A 23,064-nucleotide genomic window follows, 5' to 3' on the forward strand; every position below is an offset into this window, starting at 1 on the left:
TCTGGGCCCATGGGCGGCTGTGACACCCGGCGTTGCGTTACCACAACGGCGGCGCGCCAGCCTGCGTCGCCCTGGCACCCGCCGCCGCGCCGGGCCCGGCCCACGTTACAATCGCGACTATAAAGGCGGCGCGAACGCGGCGCTGCCCAGAGCAGCGGGGCCGGAGCGGCGGTAACCAGCTCTGCGCCGCCCGCCCGCGGGGGCTCCCGGGGGGCGGGCCGGGGGACCAACGCAGCCCAGCTCATCCCATCCCAACCCCGGGAGCGAACTGACAGCTGGCCATGGCCGACAGCTTGAGGAGGCTGGTGTGCGCGGAGAGCTGCCGGGCGCTGCAGGAAAAGCTGGAGAGCTGGTACCGGGACTACGAGGTGGGCCGCGGCCCCGGCAGGGGGATCCGCGTCTGCCGGGGGCTGCACGGGGCCAGCCCGCCTCCCCCGCGGGCCCTCGCCGCGGGGAGGCCGCCCCAGCGGCGCCGTTGCCGCGATGTCCGGGCCGGCGGCGGTTTCCGCGGTGACGGCGGGACGCGGAGTGGCGGCGGCCACACCGGCTCTTGGGAGTGACCCAAACCCGCAGCTCCGCAGTCCTGGCCGCGGGGAGCGGCCGCCGCCTGGGGTCCAAAAGGAATGTTTGGCCCACGCGTGCACCCAGTTACGGCGATGTTAACACCCAGTGCCTGTAGCAGCCGCAGCTTCAGCTGTTTTCTTTCTTTGCCAGCGACAAGGTTCTCTGAAAGCCGGGAGTGGAGGTTAAAAGTGATATTTGAGCTGTAATGGTTAAGTCTGGACTAGAAAAGAGCAGATGGAAGGACCACGGGTGAGGGTCTGCTCAGGAGGAATCTCCTGTGGCCTGGGAGCAGTCAGGAAAACATGAGGAAAAAGGATGTTGGAAGTGAGAATGGGCTCATCCAGCCTCCTGGCTCTTCTAGGTGGGAAACCTGAGAGAGCCGAGAGGTGGCTGCAAGACAGCACTGCTGCAGAGGGGCTGTGGAAGGGGGGACACAGGTGTGAGGAGAGAGTTTTGGGTATGGCCAAGGAGAAGGCTGCAGGTGGATGTAATAGGATGCATGGAGGAGTAAGAGGTGACAGAAGACTGAGGAGGCAAAACAGCAGAAGCAAGAGAGGAGGTGTAAAATTAGGGAAAGATGAGACCTCTGGAGATCATCTATTCCAACCCACCTGCTAAAGCAGGTTCCCCCAGAGCAGATTGCACAGGAATGTGTCCGAGTGGGTCTTGAATGTCTCCAGAGAAGGAGACTCCACAGCCTCTCTGGGCAGCCCGTTCCAGTGTTCTGTCACCCTTCAAGTAAATTTCTCCGTATATTCAGATGGAACCTCCTGTGCTGCAGTCTGTGCCTGTTGCCCCTCATCCTGTCATTTGGCACCACTGACAAGAGTCTGGTCCCATCATCTTGACATTCACCCTTGAGATATTTATAAACATTGATGAGATCCCCTCTCAGCCTTCTCTTCTCCAGGCTGAACAGACCCAACTTACTCAATCTCTCTTCATGAGAAATGTGCTGTAGGCCCCTAATCATCTTCTTAGCCATGAGCCTGTAACCATCTACTGTGTTCTATGGTTGCTGAGAAAAGGTGCTGAGCAGAGATGCAGCCTTTTCAAAGGAAGTCAGTTCTTTTTTTACTTCATGGTAGGCAGGAGTTACAGCATATTCAGTGTAACTCTCTGCAAGACTCATGGCAAAGGACAGTTTTAAGGAGGAGTTTGAGAGTAGCTGGTAAAGCTACCACAGAGTGCAGGACACCAGAGGAGGAAGAACAGAGATGTGCATTTAAAAATCTTGCAAATGGGTGGTGGAGGTAGAACTGGGGAGGCCTGAGCAATAGTGAGAGCTCAACTCTCCTGAATAAATGAGGTTGGGATACTGTCTGATATCTTGGGAAAGAAGACAAGAGCAATTTCAGGCTGCCATTGCAGAAAAGGAGGAGCTGGCAGATGGAAGCACCATGGGTGTTATGTCTGTGCAATGAGCTGGAAAAATGCACTTTGCTGTGGTGTTCTGGTGGAGGTTAACGGGGAGACTCTGCTCCTTGAGGCCAGGGGACAGCAGGTTGCAGCAATCAAAATGCAAGCTGACAGGAGCATGGTTGGGAGTTTTAGCTGTCTTGGAAGCTTGTGAAAACCATATGGAGCCATTAAAGCCTGAAGGCCTAGAGGGTGATCTATGCTGAAGATGAGACACAGGTTATGGATAAAGATTAAGGAAGCAGGTACAAATTATGTGTTCTCCCGGCAGGTGCAGTAGTGTTCTGGACAGACTAACCCTGTCAACTCCTTTTCAGAATTACATTTGCTGACAGTGGTGTTGTTTTGGTGTTCTGTTGTTATCTAGGCATGATGCTGGACTTTGTCCATTCTTCAGTTGTATTTGTTGTAGTTGGTAGCTCTTAAAAATTGAAAAAAATTGCATGGAGGCTCCATGTGGCTGTTGACAAAACTAGATAATAGCCTTATAGGTAGTATTTCAGCTAATACGGAAAATCAGATTTTAGACTAATATGTTTTTTTCATCCAGTCTCCCATCTTATTATTTTAAAAACTCTGTGTTGAAAGATTTTAAAACAGATTCACAGTTTTTATTATTCCTCTTTTAGAGATATTTGTGGCTGTATCTTTATGGGTGGGAAAAGGAGTAAGTTTTCTCACATAGTGAATTAACTGGGTGATACAAGTCCTGATGTCTTGTTTGTTTGCCTGTAAACAATGTGAACCTTTTAAAGATGAGTATTCTAGTGGATGCAGTAAGAAAAGATGGTGAAGTTGTAATTATAGGAAAAAAAGAAATCATGATCATAACAGGAATAATTTTAAGTAGGAAAGCCCAGGCAGCTGTATTAATACACATTAATTTACAGATTAATTCCTGTGATCAGAATCTCAACCGATGCTGTGAAATAATAGAATTGAACTCTCAGATTCAAGGGCAGCTCTTCACAATCCTCAATGAGACATCTAGAGAAGGTAAATCAGTGCCTTGCCTTACTAGTAACACATTTCACAAGTGTCATCTTTTCAAGCTCTGGCTGTTTCTGTAAGTGTTCTCACAGTTTCTTAATGTATGTATTTTTTTTTTAGGTGGGCATTATGCAGGTGTGGAAACAATAAAAACTCGTCTTCTGCCATGGCTAGGGACCTGTTTTTCCTGTGCTACTTCAGGAAGGCACTTTGAAGACAGCTTCTCTCTCACTCAGGTATGTAGAAAATTTCTTTTAAGGAAACAGAATTGTGTGAATTTATACCTGCAGGAGAACTCTTAGCAACATTCTGTTAATAACAGCCTCCCTCCCTGATTTTGCTTAGTGACATATGTCCTTAGTTGCTCATGGAGACAACTATGCTATTTCTCTGTCTCATCTTACATTTCCTCTGAAAGGGAAATCAAAGAGGTCATTGAAGTTACTTTTGGCCTTCTAGGGCTTATGCTGTTTCACAGTGAGTGACAACATGGAGGAATTTGCTTCGTAAGAGGAGCTATGTTCTTCTACTGCCTTCCTTTTCTAGGAAAAATGCTACATTTACCTTTGCGAAGACATCACAGAAGTATTTATACTGTATCTCTATTAGTAAAAACCTGCCACTGTGAAAACACCTATGTAAGCTGAGGGTCTGTATAAACTCTATGCATTTATCTGTGAACTCCTTTTATTTTTTTTGAAGAAAACAATCTTTGTTTAGTATCTGAGCATTATAGTATCACCAGAAGGGGGGAAAAGAAAAGTTCTCATGTCCATCATGATACCACATTCAAGCACTGTGATTTTTGTGTTTCATTGTAGGATTCAGTTGAGAAAGAGAGGCAGCTGAGAGAGCTGGCCAGCAATCAGACGTTTCAACTACAAGAGCTGCAGGAAGAACTGACTTCAACTCGTCTACAGCTCAGCAATGTGCAACAAGAGTAGGTGAATTAACTGTGATAATTTTTCTTTTTTTTTTTTTTTTATTTTTTTCAACAAGCTGTGTGTTTTTCTTGACATCTAAATACTGATGGAGATTTGTAAAATGTTTCATTTCTGGCTTAAAAGCAGAGATTCAAAATACATCTGGGCTCAGGATTGTCTGTGTGTGTCCAAAGTGGGGTACAAATGATGCAGTCACACCCACATTCATAAATGGACTTGATAGGTTTTGCTTCTGGCAGGGGAGTTGGAAAACATGCCAGTATTCTGCATGAAAGGGTTTTCTACAGTGCATGACCATCCCAGTGGAATTACAATCAATGAGTTGTTGCCTGCGGAACAAACCTTGATAAAAATCCGTTGAGTAGCTATAGCGCAACACCTATCGAAGGACCTGTAACGTGTCATAATTAGTTATGGTATGTAATTGTTATGTGAACATCTAAGGTCAAAACCCACTGTGGTAAGATGGAGGAAGAGACAGATTTTCAAATAAGTGACTAGGACTAAATAATTTTTGTCCAGTTGCATAAAACACATTTTGTGAAGTGCTGTGTTCTCAATTTATTATACTAAGTGATATCAGGAATATAAAGTTCTCAGAACTGCAAACTGTATTAGCTAGATTGGAGGAAAGAGGGTCAACAGAATATTTCATCTTGTATCCTAATCTTGCAGATATCTGCTGTTTTCATAGAAATTTCATAGAAATTGTCCTGTCATTAGGATAGGGGTAAGAAGTGAAGTCTCTCCATCTTTCTTATAAGCCCCCTTGAAGTATTGAAAGGCCTCAATAAAGTCTCCCTGAAGCCTTCTCCAGGCTCTTCTCCAAGTCTCCTGTGAAGAATGGCTGAGAGAAGTGTTGCAACACTGATTGTTTTTGTGGCCCTCCCCTGGACCTGCTCTAACAGGTTCCTGTGTGTCTTGTACTGGGGACGCCAGAGCTGGAATGCAGGGTCCTCTCCCTTGACCTGCTGACCGTGCTTCTTTTTATGCAGCCCAGGATGTGGTTGGCTTTTTGGGCTCTGAATGCACATTGCCAGCTCATTTCTAGTTTTTCATCTACCACTTTCTCTACCTCCTTCTCCACAGGGCTGCTCTTAATCCATTTTTCTCTGCAGTCTGTACTGATACTGGTGGTTGTCCTCACCCAAGTGTGCTTGATCCTGCTATCAGTGTCATTAATAAAAGTATTGAACAGTACCAGTCCCAACACAGACCCCTGAGGGACACTGCTTGTCATGGATCTCCATTTGGACATTGAGCTGTTGACTGCAACTCTTTGGATGTGGCCATCCAGCCAATTCCTTGTGCATCCATCAAATCCTTATCTCTCCTACTTAGAGAGGAGAATGTTGTGTGGGACTATGGCAAAGGCCTTACAGAAGGCAAGGGAGATGACATCAGTTGCTCTTCCCATGTTCACCAATGCATATTAATATCTTTAATTTCTCATCTTGGATGAATGCAGGCATTCCAATTTTTTGCTATGAAAAAGATCTCTCAGTCAACCTTGAATTAAAGATCAGTGCAGCATCCCCCTGAAAAGAAGAGGACAAAAAGAATAAGCAAATGAACTGTTTTCTGTTGATATTTCTTAACTATAGAGAAGACATATTTGAGATTGGTGGATCTTGTTGATTTATATACCTGAAGGAAGGGTCTAAAGGAGACAGAGCCAGACTACTTCCAGCAGTGCCCAGCAACCAGACCAGAAGCAATGCACACAAACTGGAACACAGGAGGTTCCCTCTGAACATCAGGAAACACTTTTTTACTGTGAGGATGGCTGAGCACTAGCACAGGTTGGCCAGGGAGGTTGTGAAGTCTTAATCCTTGAAGATATTCAAAAGCTATCTGGACATGGTTCTGGGCAACTAGCTCTGAGTGGCTCTGCTTGAGCAGGGGGTTGGACCAGATGGCCTCCAAAGGTTCCTTCCAACCTCAGCCATTCTGTAGTTCAGATATAAGTGAAGGTTGATTTAGGGGTGAGAGATTTCAGTCCATGCTCCTGTGTGAATAGAAAGAGATTATTTGATGAGATGGAGAAAAGTGTGAGAAGTACAAGGAAAGTTAATCACTAATACAGAATGGAGTGTGTGTGTGGCAGTTTGCAGGACAAGAAAAAGTCATTCTGGGTGATCTGTGAGAAGTGGGAAATCAGTGGTAAAGCTTTTGTACAGTTTTGTGGGTTGCATTTCTGTGTGCAGTCGGGTCAGAGGTGTTGGCTGTGGTTTGCAAGGCAGAAGTCCGGAAGGTGTAGGGTTGAGAAGAGGTAATTCAAGCAGAGATGAAGTCATGCATGAAAGTTTCAGAACTGATCCTTTCAAGGTCATGCAGTACGGAATCATGATTTTGTACTTATTGGCAGACAGGGGGCAAGTGCAGGAAAAAGAGAATTCATGTCCCAGGATAACCCATCTATAGACATTGTAGTCATTCTGAGCACTGTAAATTGTTGAAATTGATGGAGAGACTGCAATTGAGTCTTAATGTAAGTGGTGGGTCATAGCAAGATAATTGTGTTATTGCATAGTCAGATATGACTCTTTATAAGCTATTTGTGTACTGATAGTCTGCACAAAACCCACTGTGATTGTTTTTATATGTTAAATTGGTGTGGGCTTGGTCTGCTTAAACAGTCAGTTTGTCATATTAAATTCTCTGGTAGAATCTCTGCCTTTACCATGAAGGTTATTAATTTTTCTTGCAGTCTGGCAAAAACCCAGTTGGCTCTTGAAGACACAAAGACCAAATCAATCACTACTGCTTTGGCAGCAGAAGATGAAATTGTTCAGCTAAAAGCAGCGTAAGAAAAATTGGATCTTGGGGTATTTGTGGCAGAAGGTCAGCCGGCAGAGACACAGTCTGTGATTTACCTGAGTGGGTTCTGTTTATTCTGCATTGTCCTATGCTGTGGCAAAAACTAAGTCTAGCTCCTTGACATCCTGTGGCTTTATTTCTTGGTGTTATATAAAGAGAATTAGCATAAGTAGATCCATGTGAGAAGAACCCTTATGGCTGGACAGAGGAAGGATTACTTTGAAACTAGCAGCTTGATAGCATAAGAATTTTGTATATGAAGTTAAGTAGGAGAGAACCACACTCTGAATATAGCTGGAAACTGTTGTTTGCAATTTGCTATCGTGCTCTTGGAAGTAGTGTGTGTCTTAAACAAATGACACTTCAGTCAGTCTCTCTTAAGATAAAGTTCTTTACATGGCTTTTTCTTTTAGACCATTTTGCCAAATCCTTTTGTCTGTCTGCACAGAAGCAATGGCTATTGGCAATGTCAGTGCTTCTGGTTTAAATTTTTTTTTTTATTTTTTATTTTTTAAGTGTGTTGGTCACATCTGAGAAGTTAATCTGGATCAGTAAGGGTGAAACTGAGGGAACTAACCTTTCAGTTTCAATACAGCGGTCCTTAAAACTATTATATTTTCCTTATGTGGCTTGACCTACAGGCAGTTCCAGAAGCAGTAATAATTCTTCACTGTTATGAAATGTAGTCTATGTCTCTATATTTGTTTTGTTTGGGTTTTTGTGTGTTACACTACCAGAAAAGAATACAAAGGTAGTTGAAATTAATTCCAACAGCGTGTGAATTCTTTTGATAACTGACATTTCAACCATGGAAATTTAACAAATCATACTTGTTAAATAAATGCTTGCAGAGTTTCAGAAAAATAACATTGCTGCTTTCAAAAGTGGAGGGAATTTGACTTTGCTGCTTCACTGCAGGAAAGGACATAACTGTACATGAGTTTATCTTTCCTTTTAGGGTAACTGAGAGGATGAACTACTCCTGATAAAGATGAGCAAATGAAAAAACCTCAGGCCATTAGAGTTTCTACTTCCAGGATCAAATTGAATCTTACATGTTCATCTCTGAATGATAATGTTGTCAGATTTCATCCATGGGTTTTCCTAGCAAGGGTTGATCACTTGGATTTTAATTTTTTGGTATACAAACTCATATTCTTATAAAATGGGGTGTTTGGATTTGTTGGGTGAAAGGTAGCTCTTATAACTTCTTGCTTCTTAGATATAACCTGACTGCTGCCTTCCTGATTAGAACTATTAGTAGGAGATAAAACATCTCAAAGTTCCCATATGTAGGTCTTAATGTAGACTGGACAGAAACTCACATTGCCATTTGTACTACTGAGAAGGACAAAACATTCCTATCTTCCCATGAATTCAGAAATTCCATAATTTCTACATACTTATGGTTCATGTTTGCTCACAGTTTAGTTGATACTGTACATTTGCATATTCTGCCTGGGTAGTCAACTTTTGGTTTGATCAAATGTGCTACTTTTCATATTCTGTGAATTATATTTTCAAAATTTGAATCCTTTTAGTTGGGTGAAATCAGATTTGCCCAGTCTTCACCTGCCTGTCAAAACCAGAATCCTTCTAAAAGTACAGAAAGTGAGGTCAGGACTGATCTGTGACACTTAGGGATGGATTTATTTTTTGCACAAGATACAGTTTGTCAGGAATGCCTTTCACACTTTTATCTGTAAACTTGGTTTTTGAGACTTTTGGAATAGCTGATGATCTCATTCCTCTTATCTATAGTCTGTCTGCCTCTCTTGCGTACTTATATTGAAAAATGTTTTGTTAGACATCTTGGTCTGCTGGGCTGTTAGAGCAAATGTGGTCTAGACTCAGTATAATTAAGCTCTACAGCCAGTATATGCTTTTGTTATATCAATATATTAATTTTAACAGGATTTAGCTATTTCCTGTAGAATTATGAAGGAAAATACACATTTTTTAAATTAATAATGTTCAACATTCAAAAATATTGGAAGTTATTCAGGGAAGGACAAAAAGTTGTGCAGTAAAAGCTGTTATATGCAGACTGAACAAAATCCTATTAGTACTGTTACAAATGGAAGCTTATTACTAGGGTGCTTAGACTTGGGCCAAGGTCTGGTTAAACTTGAGCAAGTCAGACAACTCACTTGAAGGTAAATGAGGCCAACAGGACTTTTCTTTATTTATCTGCTGTACAGAGGACCTATTATATAGATTGGCAGGAAGAGATTTTGATAAACATGATTGTAATTGATAACAGCCAATATGGGAGCTTGAATTAGCTGCCTGAAGACCTTGTAGTGTCGCTGTTGCAGGAGGCTCTTAAAAATAGATTAATCAGGTATGTGGCCAGAAATCACATAGGTGGAATTGCTCTTGCCTTGAATTTCAAGGCAGTCTGACTGAATGAATCAGGCTTAGCCCAAGAACTGGGATGGACTTTAGCAGTGATGAATTGTTTGAAACTGGAGTGTAGCCGTGGGCTTCGTTATCTAAACAGCATTAAGCAGAAACTTCACACAAATTCTCAAGGCTGTCCTTATTTTCTCCTGAGACACTGGCTGAAGATGCCTGTATTATTTTTAAATGGTTAGATGGCGGCATTTAAAACACTGGTTATAGCCTTAAAATAAAAGTGGGTTATGAAAACTCTTCTAATTTTTCTAAGAACTATATTTTGCCTTTTTTGTTCCAGTTTATTTTTTAGCATCTACATGTCTTTAACAGAAAAGTGAAAATACTCTCTTCATTTCAGATTAATATTTAGCAGTAGAGTGAACGAACAATGAAACAGGGGAAACTCTGAATACTGCATATATTTAATTAACATAGAAAGGATTAGTGTTAAGGCTTACAAAAGTCAGCATTGGTAATTCATAAATGTGTCTGTCTTAAAGTTGTTTTTTTACTTTCGGTATTTAGTTTTTCTTACAAAGAAAGAAACATTTGTTTTCAGTGGTGGCTTTTCCTGTTTGTGCCTTACCATATGACTTGTGATGAACGATGAAAGATGCAGGTATTTCTGCTGGTTTAAGTCAGTTATAGGCTTTCCTGTTTTTCTTTTTTTTGTGTGTGTGTGTGTGTGCGTGCGTGTGTGTGTGTGTGTTGTTGTTGTTTTCCCCTCTCCTGATTAAGGTAGACCTATAATTAAGCATCTGTTTGTATTTGTAATCAGTGTCTGTTGTCACGCTGAAAAGATGGAAGCTTTGTGGATCTCAGAGCAGCGAGATAAAGACCATCAAAAATTGCTTTAGAACTTTCTGAAAACTCCCCACGTGAATAGGAGTAAATAGCAAAAAGAAAATAATAGAGAAGTACTTGTATTTATCCTTTCTGTTGGATAGTTACTAACACTGCATGCTCTGTCTGCATTGTCTATCATGGCAATTTAAGGAAAGCATTTTTTGTGGTACATGATTCTTCCCCATCTCTAGAACTGGTCTTCCCAAATCTACTTTCCTTTTGCAGTTGTTCTTTATATTAGAATTCTTTAGCCCTCTTTTATTGCTATTCTGCTAGAAGTCCCTGCTGGAGGAGATGACTAAGGATGTCCATGGGATTGTAGGATTGTAATAGTATCTGCAGCTTTCCCTGGCCAGGTTAGAAGGCTGGTCTTTCCTCTTAGCAGATGCGCTGGCCTCATCTGTGGTCTCTCAGTCAGCACGCTGCTTAAAGGATTAGAATGGGAAGCTTGTCAATTGATAGGTGGTTCAGAACCTGAAAAATCTTGCCAGGGTCCTTCAGTAAAGAAAAAGGAGGACAGACTGAATGCCTCCAAAATGAATTGAAAGCTTTTTTTTTTTTTCTTTTGGAAAATGGAAAACAACAGTAATATCTATGTTTGGAGGGGAAACAGATGTTGGGATACTTTCTAACATTAAGTAAGAGTAAAGGACAGAAGGTAAACTTGCCTAACTGGTGGTCTGCCAATGTTTAAGAAACATTGCTTCTCCTTGGGTGAGCAGAAGAGATATCTTTAGCTTTTGATATTACTTGAATAACATCATTGGTTATACCCTTTGACTGACTAATATATTCCAGCAAAGAAAAGAACCCAAGGACCTGATACAAGAAAATACCTAGAGTCTTGAACTCTAGGAAATAGAACTGAGCTAGTTTAGTTTGCACCTTAAATATGAGACAGAAACCCATTTCTTTCTTAGACCTCATCATCTGAGCTAATGCAAGGACACCAAATGTTAACTAGTGATCTATCCAGTCTCCTGCCACACCACACTTTTACATTTTAAAGGGTAATTAAGAGTATGGTTTGGAGTACGCTTTTTTAAAACTCTTCATTTCCATGTATTTCAGTATATGGAACATGCTCAGTATTTCTGCTCTTTTTTTGTTCTTTTTGTTTGATGATGAGGATTAACTGATTGATGGTTTGCACTGGTAGAAGGACATCCTGTGACTGACTTTATTCTGTGTGGTTAAGTCTGAAGACATCCCGTGCCCAAGAGGAGGACGCTCTGAGGAAGTTAAATCGTATGAATGACTATGAGCAGCAGATTCAAATACTGCGGGATGAGATTACTATCCTGGATGCCCAAAATTCTGTTCTCCAGAGCAGGTAGAGGTGTTATTCAGGGAAGTCACTGAATCAGAGAAAAAGCTAACGTTAGACAGCATTCATTCTCTCCTCATTTGAAGTATAAACAAAAGCTAGGCTTTTGTACTTTGCTATGAAGCAATGTAAACTCTTAAGTGATTTCTCCTAGTGCCCAAATGTTTTAATTTCAGGCAGCTATGTTAAGTTTCTGGCAAAAGTGCAAAGAGAGCAGCTTCATAAAATACATTGAGAGCAACCAAATGGTATAAAAAGAGATGGCTAGTTTATTTGTTTACGTCATCTTTGGATACTATACCATTGCATGGTGGAACTGGTTACATTCTCACTTGTTTCACTTTACAACTCTTCAGTGATACTGAAAGAGGAACAAATGTCCAGACCATTACTAGTTAAAAATATGTTTCCCCAGAACGAAGTGCTTGGCTATACACGCTTTAGGAGTTACTTTAATTTTGTTGTTCAGGCTCTAGCACATAAAATGTATTGACACAAATGCCTTCATATTAGACTAACCAGCTGCAGCTTTACTTCTTTAATAATGTTGGCTCAAAATCTCATCTTATCCTGGTAATAATTAAATTAACACAACTCTGTGTGCTGGACAAAAGCTTCTGAGGATGGTGAAGTGACCTTTTGCTTCTTTCCATGTCTGTCACAGGCTTGCACGGAGCCGTTCTCCTTCCCCAAGGCGCAGTGAAATCAAGTCATCGAGTCTGCTTCCCTCAAGGAGCTGCTCCCCAGGCCGAGCCAGGCGCACAAACACTTCGCGCCGCGCCTGCCTCATAACTCGCTTTGGTGACATTTATGCTCAAGAACGTTTGGATGCAGAGACCCTTTTGAGGACATACATCAGTGACATGGAGATGGTGCAGAGGATAATATACATTGCAGCTGTGGTAAGAAAAATATATTTATTGTTTTACAGGCCGGAATAATTTTTTAAATAAAATATTATGGCTGGATTGGATTAAATTTTGCAGAAATTAGCATTTCTGTGAAGTATGGAGAAGAAAACTTCTCTTCTTTTTTCTCTTTTTGTTTCCCCTTCTTCCCCTCACACTTCTACACTGAATTCTCAGTTTAGTGTCCTTTTCTGACTGTCGTGTCCCACTAGTAGGACAGGGTCAGTGATCTACAGTACAGCTGCTAAAAGGGGCACATAAGAATGAATGGCTCTGAAAGGTAGATGATTCCTGCACTGAACACCACCGCCTCATTTAGATTAATTATTTTGGGAATACTACATTTTAGAACGCTAAAAACCTTTCCATGTCATGCCTTCCTCTTGTAGCTATGTGCTTTTCTATTAATAGTTTTATTTGGTCCCTTGAAATTACCTAGATACCTCACATTTACTAGGAATCTGAAGAAATTTTTCATTCTTTTCTATAAAATTGATGTAGTACAAACCTGTGTCAGAGAGGCAGTGTGTCTCTTCATGTGTGTGATCCCAAGCACACTGAAATTACTGAAGTTTTTTTCCCACAGCTGTCATTCAGTTTACACTCTCCAATTCAACCTTTCTGCCCAACAGACAAGATGTGCTCCTGTCTGACCTGATAGGCTGTGCACATGAAATGCAATTATATTACTGAATTCTGCTCTTGATATTTTTGCATGTGATTCCATTGATTGTGAGTGTGTGATGGAATCTTACATAAAAATAGAAAGATAGGTGGGAAGCTTTTCAGTCCTGTATTCTGCAAATAAATCACACTTGATTTAATCAGAGAAGTCTGCCCAGATGAGTACTATTTTTAACTTTCACTTTTACAGCAGCATTTTATGTTCCTCCTTACAATGATAGTACTGGGTTAAGTTCATACTCTCAGATAGCGGATAAAAAATTAATCTGTCTTCTGTGTTTAACTAGATGTTCTTTGTTTACAGGAGTCTTTTAGTGCAGCTAAGATGGCCTACAGGCAGTTCAAAATACGTGTGAGAGACACTCTGTCTCTAGGTCACTCGGGGCCTGAGTCACTTGAAGACACTGTCCTGGATTACATAGTTCGCCATGAGGATCTGTATGACGTTCAAGCCAGCGTCAATGTAAGTCAAGGGCATTGAGGAAGTGACATGTTGATCTGTTTCAGTAGCTCATAAATTCAGAGTGTGTAAACTAGAAATGCACTGTAACCTGAAGAATGAAAAAAGTTTACTGCATGGATTTTGTGTCTTGTAGCTCTTTCTTTTCCAAAATAATATTGTGGTATGGCCCAGTAATCAGTTGTTTTATTTGCCAGTGCTTAGAATGTCTCTGTCTGCCAGAATAATATTTTTTGCAAGATACAGTGTAGCTGTCCTGATCAAATAAATGTAAGCTAAATGTAATATTTTTCTTAAATTCTGTGCTCTGCTGAAAAGCTGCATCTCACTCCTAAGGTTGATACACTCATACTTTATTTCTAAAATAACAGCATGTTCTTTCTGAAGCTAATATTTTCTGGAATAGCCTAAGACAACATTGCTGGGAGCTTCTTATGCTGGTTTTTTTTGTTGTTTTGTTTTGTTTGTTTTGTTTGTTTGTTTGTTTGTTTTTTAATGTAGAAAGCTGAGAGGCCTGTTGAGGAGGGATTTCCATACTACCTGTGAATAAAAGTGTTAATGAGCTCAAATTACTCAATTGTGTTTATTTTCAGGAAGTAATTCGCTCCATGAACATCAACCCGAAGATTTCATTTCCACCAGAAATTGATTTCATTGTGATCAGCACTTTGATTCGAGAGTTGTGCCGTGTGGCTTTTTCCATGCAGACACTCTTTCCTCCTCTTGATATTGCCTTTGGTACTGACGGAGAACTTTTCAGTGAGACCAAGTAAGAACTCTTTATTTTCAGTCAGATTATTACTGTTTGAAAAATCCACCAAGTTGTATAGTCTACTTCTTTCCTAATTAATATAAGGGTTTGAGATTGCTAAATATTAATTTGGGGAAAATACTTCTGGTTTGTAGTGAATTTGATATTAAGGTCTATGATGGTATATAAATGCCAGAATGTAGACCAGTGTTAACAGCTTTTTTAATGAACAGCAGAGCAATTTTCTGGATAAACTTCGGTCTCCAGAGCATGTTTAACTGGTCATTTAAGAGGAAAATGATGATCAGCTTTCTTTTCCCTGTTTAGTCTCTGTCTGCCTCCAGGATCATCACCATGTGTGCTGTGATCTCCAGGCTGTGGCTGCTGTATGACATATGGATCTTAATACACTCCTATCTCTTCTGGTTTAGAGATGACCAAAAAGAAAAATGCCTTTTAAAAATGGGAATTTTGTTTAAAAAATGCACACCATATGATGGTTTTTGGTGTTGTGGTTTTTTTTTTTTTTTTCTGTAGGGTCAGGGCTGGGTGCTTTGCTAGCTGGCAGGTAATTGCGGGGAACTTCATGCCTTCGAGAAAACTAACAGGATTGGTAGCTCCAAAAAAACTCCTTTCAAGAGCAAGAAAAACCACAGCAATAAGGAGGTTTCTAATAATAATTTAAAACAGAGTGGAACCCAGATGGGGAAGAGCTTGAGAAGCCAAGGAGAGAAATAGAGAAGATAAAAGTAGCCCTTTAACAGGAGAGTGAAAAGCCATAGGTGCCTACTTAATGATCCTGCCAAAGCCTGGCAGTGAGCTGGGTGATACCCAAATTGGCTGAGTTCAGAAGGCAGCAATGCTGTGCTGTAGGCTTGGAATGCTTTCTCCACCCACTTATGTGTGTGGTCTTCAAAAAACAGGCGTAATGTTCTTATATGTGCTTCTATGGGAGACATAAACACATCTATCCTTCTGTATAGATAGGTATGTGGCATATATATATGTTTACATGTATAGCATATGGATGTGATACACAGAGGCGGAGCAAAATTTGTAGAGATTAAAATAGCTCTGTTAGTTATGCATGATACTACTCTATAAAGGACTGGCCAAACCTCATCGTACCCTATACCTTTCTCCATGCAGAGCTTCATGCCTCAGTTTACAACATTGTTTTATGTAAGTGACTATTGTATGTAAGTTACTAATGCATTGCTGTTTGTTCTGAGTTTGAATCCACAAAACCAGACGTATTATTCAGTCAATATTGCACACTTAGGGAGGTAATAAATATCTGGTATGTTAATACAGGCCTTCAAAATAATTTTTCTTAGCTAAAAAGTCACAGTTTCATTATCAATATCTGAAGGTCTTGCTAATAAAATTACCTCATGTCTTTTAAGATACTAGGATTTAACTTGATAGTTGAGAAAGAGTATTTCTGTAATATCTTCTATAGGGGTCTTGTTTTAGCAAGTTATTTCAGGAAGATGGGATGACTATGCCTGCCAAAATGCTGCTTAGGAGATTTAATCTGTCAGTAGGCCCAAGGACCTTGTGTGTGGGTAATGCAAGAATATGGTCTAGTGGCTTTCTACAGTGTGAGATGCCTTTGCTGGAGTGTCTCTCAGTAAGCAGAAAGTATATTCTGCTTAGTCTGTCTTACAAATGCATTTATTTACAGGTTCACTTAATACTTATTTTTGTGATATGGAAATATTGTCAAGAAATGTGCTTATGAGCTCTAATGAGTATTCTGCTTTTTATCAGCTTTCACAACTTGAAGCGTCATGTTTCTCTTTTGGCACTTACATACAGACATTTCTTGTGCTGTTTCAACAGGTACTATCGTAGTTTTGACTCTGATTTCACAGCTCTCTTGGTGGCCTATCATGTATGGCCTGCTCTGATGGAAAAAGATGTTGTAATTTTGAAGGGAGAGGCAGTCACAAAAAGAGGAGCTTTGGTATGTACTTTAAGGAACATGTTAAGGGAAGTAATAGGATCTAAACACTGTTTTAAAATTTAAAACCATAAATTCTTCATTGTTCCCTATATAGCTGGAGTTGTGCATATCAAATATAAGTTAGGTCTTAGTGCCTCATCCTGTATTTAGGATGAACAGTTCCGTTTGCCTTAATGTATTCATTATGCAGATGTATGATTGTCAGCAGCACTTATTCTAAGGAGGCAGTTTACTGTGTTTACTCTCTGTCCTCAAGCCTTGTCTCCAGCATGGGAAATCTGCTTGCCCAATCTGTTAAATGCTTTCTCTCAAAAGAGGTTTGTGAAACTCTTCTCTTGTAGTGGTCTCGCAGAAGTAGAAGTAGCAGCAGAGGCCGAAGCCGCAGCAGTAGCCCTGGTCCTCTTCTAGCCCACCACGTAAGCCCCAGCTGAATGCTTGTAGTATAAACAGCATCAAGTATTTTAAACTCAGAATTAAGGCAACCTTTTAAAAATGCTCATGTGCCACACATACAATTTAGCATTGGGAATAAATGCCTTTGCTGGGTCTGGAATGAGGTGAAGTTGAACTGACAGTTATTGCCTGGTATAATTATCAGTGGAGATACTGTATGAGAAGTAGATCATAGTTAAGTTCTTGGAAGTATCAACTGTGGATCTCAGAATGCTTTCCCCTACTCTCCCTTGCCTCACTACCCTTCTGAATAACTAATTGAGTCACCTGGAAGTATTTTCATCATCTTACAGTACGTACACAGCACATGGTTCCTGCCTCCTGGAATTAGTAATGTAACTTTACCCTCTAATGCCTCAGAGGAGCAGAAAATCAGTGTAGGGTGTGCAAAAGGGGAAAAACTGAGGTGGTACTAATAAGTTATGTAAAACCTTAGCAGAGTTCTGTGTATGGTATGCTAACACAGTATTTTTAATTATTGATATAGGTGCCCTCAACTTAAAATATGAATATTAAAAATGTGACAGGCTTTGGTTAAGACTCACTTTTTTGTGCGTGTGCAGGGTGTGAAAGAACAACTAGGAAGATTTTGAATTTGACTTTTTAGCAATGGAACTGCACTGCTAGAGTAGCATGTGCAAATTTTCTGAATGTTGGTGTCTCCTCAGGTGCCTTTTGTGGGTATGTTTCTTTAGCACACCTGAGTTTCCTTTTCTATTTGTCTTGCAGTTGTCTCGAAGCCGCAGTCCTTCACCACTGAGGAGCACAAGCCCAAGTGAGTGAGCATATTAGTTCATACTGACTCACGGTTTTCACATTAAGCTCTTGAATTGACTGAGTAAACAGAAAAATAACATGCTGAAGGTCTTTGACTCTAAAATACTTGTCCAAGTCTTATTTTCAAAATGGGTAGCACCTCTTTTTTTTTTTTTTTTCTGGAAAAAGGCTGAAATTTCTGACTTGGAGAAGAACTTGTTTTTCACTCTACTTGGACCACTGCCATGAGTTCTCCCTGCTGGTTGCCTTTATTGTGGCCAGTTTATATTAAGTAAAGCTTGTTTTCTTCCCTACACAAGAGACAGTTATCTGCATGCCTGTTGGCTCCATGCCTTTCAGAATCCAGAGATACCTAAGTGGTGATGGTGAGGTGAGGGATTTCACACAGTATGAATGTGTGCCCATCTTGAAGCCAAGCCAGTTTGGAGGTTTAGAAAAAAAATAGTTGTACTGAAATGTGTCTCTTTCTTCAATAGGGCGTTAACAGAACACATTCCTGTAATGCAGTTACATCTGGATTCAAGAACTTCCCTGGTGCCTTTTCCTGTCAAGAATACCTCAAACCTCGCAATAATGTGAATGGCAACTGTCACTCCAAATGGAGTTTGTGTTCAGTGTGGTTTTTAGAATTATAGGAGGCTTATTTATGATTTTAGAAACTAATTCAACCCTTCTCATTTTTTAAAAAAAAAAAAAAAAAGTGTGTGCAATACAGGATCATACTCATTTGACAAAATTTGCAGAGCACTGAGTAGTGCATGCTGTAGTCCTGCAGATGAAATTATTGCATCTAGAGTGTTTTCAACAGATACCAAGTGATGCAGTTTAGAGGATGTTTAATATAACCTAAATGGTGAACATTGCAGAATGTTGAGGTTAGCTTTTACTTGAAAACAATTTCATTAATTGGTGCTTATTTACAATTTTAGAAAATAGCAATAATCTTAGGATGTGCCAGTCCCACACAGCAGGATTTGAAATATGTCCTTGTGGCAAACTGACTTTTCTAACTACAATGTAAAAGTTGCACAAAACGTTCATAAACTAGCAATACTTCAGCAATCCCCAGGACTCTATTGCCATTTACTTATGAAAGCATGGGAGTGTGCTTTGGCAAGGCAGTAATAGTCCTTGTTAAATTCGTTGTTACTTAGAAATGAATATCATAAAAATTTGTAGTTTGGAACTTGAAGTATTTTGAAAGTGTGCCACTGACTATTTGTAGGCTTGAAATGCTTGCTTGAAGTGGCCTATTTGGTACCACTTTTAATGGGCTTCCATACTAGACTGATAGATTGGTAATTCTTGTGAACACAGTGAAAAAAACCTGTCCAGTTAGCTCCTACTGTGGGTGTTTGTTACATTTTAAGTGTAAAAGTTAGAGACCCGAAGAGATTTTCTTCTGGCACTTTAAATAGTATGTTCCCTTTGTAAATGTTGATTTTAATATCAGCATTTTTGTTTTTGAGAGAACTGATACTGTCTTCCTCTCAGAACCGCATCTGTAGGGCCAGCCTTAAATACGAGCCACACAAGTGACTGCTTGTGGCCTCGTGCTTTTACACGGAAACACAGAATTTGTCGTAATGGAGCTGATGTGTAATTCACCAACTCCACTGGCTCATTCCAGTCAATACCTGATGCTTCAAAGGTATGTGGAGCACTGCCCAAATTCATCTCCACAATTGTGGAATATGTACAATCAGAAGGAGGAAAAATTCCTTTCTGCCTCCTCTCTTAATCAGCCTGTACCCAGGAACATGATGTCGCATTAGCAAGACTGTAATAACACGAGCACACGTTTTTATTAGTTCTGAAACTATTTAGTCCTTAAAATTAAGGTACAGGAGCAGATTTTGTCATCCTTTTCCAGGGATCTTATGCAGATTGACACATCCATGCTCTTTCTCTCTACTTCTTGTGTGGCTTAAGACTTTGGCACAAGGCTCTTTGGCACAGGATCAGATTTCAGGCAGACTTTAGTGCTGGTCCCCATGAGCCATGGGTCAGCTGTGACTTGAGTTCTACAGATGTATTTTCATTGGAATTAGGCCATTAGTAACTGATGAGAGCAAAATGAGGCTCTGTGTGTAGGGAGTTATTTCCAGAGCCACTCTGACTGACCTAAGGGGACACAAAGGCACATGCATGGATGTGATGTGCTTTATTACCTGAGAAAATCACAAGAGAAAATGCAAAGCAATGTATTTCCTCATCTAAGAGCCTGATTGTTGGTCACAGCTATGGATCTGAGCTTGAAGCAAACCTGCATATTTCTGCACTGATCTCATGGCTAAAACCACCACAGCTGTGGAAAAAGTGAGCACCTGCAACTTGTGTGGCAACAGAAGGCAATTAGATATCTCGAATATGGTTTTGAGCAGAAAAATGAAGAATTTCTCGAAATCTTCTAATTACCAAGGGCTAGGGAGGTATGTTTTGTTTTGTTTTGTTTTGTTTTGTTTTAAAACCTAGCTGTTGTGTGTTTGTCTTCTGCATATAATGACCAAGACACGTCTCTCTTATGATTTTAAGTTGAAGTAAGTTTCCACACCAACTGTAAGAAAACCAAGACCACACCAAGGAAATATGTTTTTTCTTGACAAACGTGAGAGTCAGGGTAGTTCCAGACTTGCACACACCTGTGATTCCACTAGGAACAAGTATTCCCAAAGGTCTAAAATTGCCATAAAAGACAAATTTGTGGTGCTTGGTTGACCATCTCATCTTACACCCCCAGCAGGTACCTAGAGAACTAGTTAATCTCAAAGTAAAAAACTAATGAAATGACAGCCAGTGACTTGTTTTGGTAGGGAGAAAGCAGCTCTAGGATTTTTTTTTCATTATGTTTTAGAGCAGAGAAAACTCTTTTCAACAAAATAAGAAGTCAGTCCACAGTATGGTAACAATTAGTTAAACAAACCTTACTCTACTCAGTTGTACTCTGCAGCCCATTGTCTTTTTCTAGGAATAGACTGTTTTGTACTACTTGCCTGCGCAGCTTATTTATAGCAAATCAAATCTGTAGGTCAGATAGAAGTTTGGTTTTGGTGTCAAGTTAGACACTAATAGCTCTCGTGCTGCTTTTTATCCACGTGACAACAGTGCAGAGAACGCATACCAATAAAGATTATACGAAATGAACCAGCAAATGCAAAATAACTTGTAAAAAGGGACTTCTGCATTTGCTTGTAAGACCCTATGAAAGAATGGAACATTAATGTGAAATCAATGACTCAATACTTTAAGAAGAGTTTTAAAAATCTTCAGTAATATTTGTTTTTTGGTTTTTTTTTCCTCTTTCTTCTCTCAACCACAAGCCTGGATAATGGCACGCTTATAAATACAGCACAATAGAAATGGTAATTCTAATACGTGACAAATTCTAGTAAGTGACAAAAAAAGCCAGTAAGGCTTCTGTTACAAGATATTTTTGAAACAGTATGATCATGATCAAAGTGTTAATAGCAGGAAAAAGAAAGCTAGATTTTGAGCTAATTTAATCTCTTTGTAGATGGACTGATGGAAGTCAGACTGCACAGGATGTAAAAAAGCACCAGCTTTGGGCCGAGGCGTTCATGCAGAACAGCACATGTTTGTGAGGGATTTTGAGATTGCTAGAGAATTTCCCTGCATGTCAGCTCTTTGAAGGCTGATTTTATGTATCTCAATTCAAAGGCTGTCCTGGAGTCAGTCTAAACATGTGGATGTTTTATCCCCCATTTCTGGGAAAGTACAGTGTCATCAAAATATCTTCAGTCTTCAAGGTTTGCAGCTCAATAACATAGAGACTCATGCAGAGCCAGTGTATACTGAGGGTAAATGGCTCAGCTAAATTTGCTACTGCAAGATGAAGATTTAAATTCAGAAATTATCTTTGGTAGATTCACCCAGCATCCTGAGAGGAGAAAGAAAGTTGGGAGCAGGAGGCTGGTGGAGTCCTCCCATCTAATTTTGCTGGCAGTGAGCTGTGATGCTGATTCAGTCTTGTAGGAGTCTCTGGAGATGGATGGGAAGTTAAAGCAAAAATACTTTACAGCCTGAAGAAAGTAAATGTGAAGGCTGAAAAATATCAGAATACTCACTGGAAAACATATGCCTGTACATCCTCCAGGATTTGAGCCTTTTAACTTCACTTTTATATTGCATGTATGTACTGCAAAAGTTTGTCATCCCATGGAAGTGCCATCAGAATTACTGTCTTTCAGCTTTATGTAACCTTTGTCAGCCATTTTTGATTGGTGTTAACTGCACAATGCTTTTCTTACTGTAGTATTAAATAATCTAGCTTTGTATTAAATGAATGAAAATCTGTTTGCTATGGCTTGCGGCCACATTAGCATGTGTTCAGATTGAATGTTTGAAGTTTTAAGACTGTGTTGTGTTTCTTCTAGTCTTGCAGCGTACTAAGCAAATACACAGAAAAAATGTACATTTCATTGTATCCAGGTTTTTGAAGGTTTAAAACAACACGTGTAAGCAAATTTGTCACAGGCTCTTGCTGAAATACAGCTGTGTTGTTTATGAGCACTTGGTGTCATTTTACTGTTAGCAGATGAAGGTATGAATACAGATGAAGTGGGTGGTGTATTTATGCTTTCTTATGGCTTTGAGAAGGCCACACTTCTGCCTTGCAAAAGCACAGTTATCAAAGTAATGTCACCTGCTTGAAAGGACAACGTCAGCATAGAGCAGCTATGTAGAGTACAGTGTCAGCTATTAGTATTGCTTCCTGTGCAATTGTTTTTTCCTAAAGGACTTTGGCCTGCATTCAGAGATGTTCATTTGACAAGAAAAAAATTTATCAAGAGAGATAGTTTTAGGCTAATTCCTTCTCTTCACAGTAGCTGGCATTTAGCCTTGTACATTAGAGGACTATAATCTGTCACAAGTAGATATGACACCTACCTTTGTAAACTGCATTCAGGACCTTCAGTGAAAACCTGTCTCTTTGTTGATGATACATGTGCCTGCAAAACAGCATGAACAAGACAAACATTTGTTATTTGGAAGCATCATCCTCTATTCACATAAACCATTTTGCCCTATGAACTTCTATTCGGTTTGCGCTTTTTATGGCTGACTCATTTGAATTAATAAAAAATAAATGAAATTTTTAAAATGTGGCAAGTATTTTTCAAGTTTTGTCTGTTTTCTGGTAAAGTGTGATTCTCAGGTACTTTGTTAGTGAAAAAATAAGGCAAAATGTTGCAGTTTAGAAAAATCGCACAAAGTTTATTGCATAAACTTACTATACTTAAAAAAAAAAAATAGACTATGCAGTTATGTCAAATAGCTTTCTGTTGAGGTTTTGATTGCGGGGTGACAATAAAACCCTGGCAGATGTATTGTTAACCCCCTTCCCCCCCTTTTCCCCCTTCAGCCCCTCCCTCTCCCCCCTTCCCACTCAGGACAGGTGATCGGGAGGAAAAGAAGGACTGAGAGAAGAGAGCTGGAAAAATTAATAATGCTTTACTAATGCTCCTAATAAAAATAGAGAAAATAATACAAAATATACAAAACCAATCTTGAAAGTCTCGGCAACTGCTGGGCCGGCACCCAAAGTCCTGGACTGGAGTTTGCAGCCAACCGGAGCTGGATTCCGTCTCTCACTAGGCCTCAGTTTGCAGGGACGACCAGCAAGGTTCTCTCCTAATGTCAGCCATGAGGAAAAGGGACAGGATCCTCATGATCTCCCACTTTTATTTGAAGTATGACATGAATGGGATGGAATACTTCAGTTAGTCAGGTT

The 23,064-nt window shown here is 40.1% G+C and overlaps 1 protein-coding gene across 6 annotated transcripts; it reads left to right on the forward strand.

The window, feature by feature from the left end:
- The first annotated feature begins 2 nt into the window (after positions 1-2).
- On the forward strand, positions 3-22,438 carry SPATA18 (spermatogenesis associated 18). Of its 6 annotated transcripts, XM_065836135.2 has the most exons (13): positions 3-368; positions 2,874-2,979; positions 3,094-3,209; positions 3,795-3,913; positions 6,628-6,723; positions 11,182-11,316; positions 11,975-12,212; positions 13,207-13,365; positions 13,956-14,131; positions 15,959-16,082; positions 16,424-16,498; positions 17,265-17,310; positions 17,789-22,438. In XM_065836135.2, exons 1-13 carry the CDS (start codon positions 282-284, stop codon positions 17,794-17,796), a joined length of 1,485 nt encoding a protein of 494 aa, XP_065692207.1. In that variant the 5' UTR covers positions 3-281; the 3' UTR covers positions 17,797-22,438. The 6 variants fall into 6 exon arrangements, with proteins under 6 accessions (XP_065692207.1, XP_071663585.1, XP_071663586.1 ...); XM_071807484.1 differs by lacking the exon at positions 16,424-16,498; XM_071807485.1 differs by lacking the exon at positions 11,182-11,316.
- The last annotated feature ends 626 nt before the right edge of the window (positions 22,439-23,064 follow it).

Source organism: Patagioenas fasciata, chromosome 4, assembly GCF_037038585.1.
Source record: "Patagioenas fasciata isolate bPatFas1 chromosome 4, bPatFas1.hap1, whole genome shotgun sequence".
Taxonomy (NCBI): domain Eukaryota; kingdom Metazoa; phylum Chordata; class Aves; order Columbiformes; family Columbidae; genus Patagioenas; species Patagioenas fasciata.

Coding starts and splice junctions, on each gene's coding strand:
- SPATA18 (XM_065836135.2), top strand. CDS start 282: ATGGCCGACAGCTTGAGGAGGCTGGTGTGCGCGGAGAGCTGCCGGGCG. Junction 12,213..13,206: donor TAATATACATTGCAGCTGTG/GTAAGAAAAATA, acceptor CTTTGTTTACAG/GAGTCTTTTAGTGCAGCTAA. Junction 16,083..16,423: donor TCACAAAAAGAGGAGCTTTG/GTATGTACTTTA, acceptor CTTCTCTTGTAG/TGGTCTCGCAGAAGTAGAAG.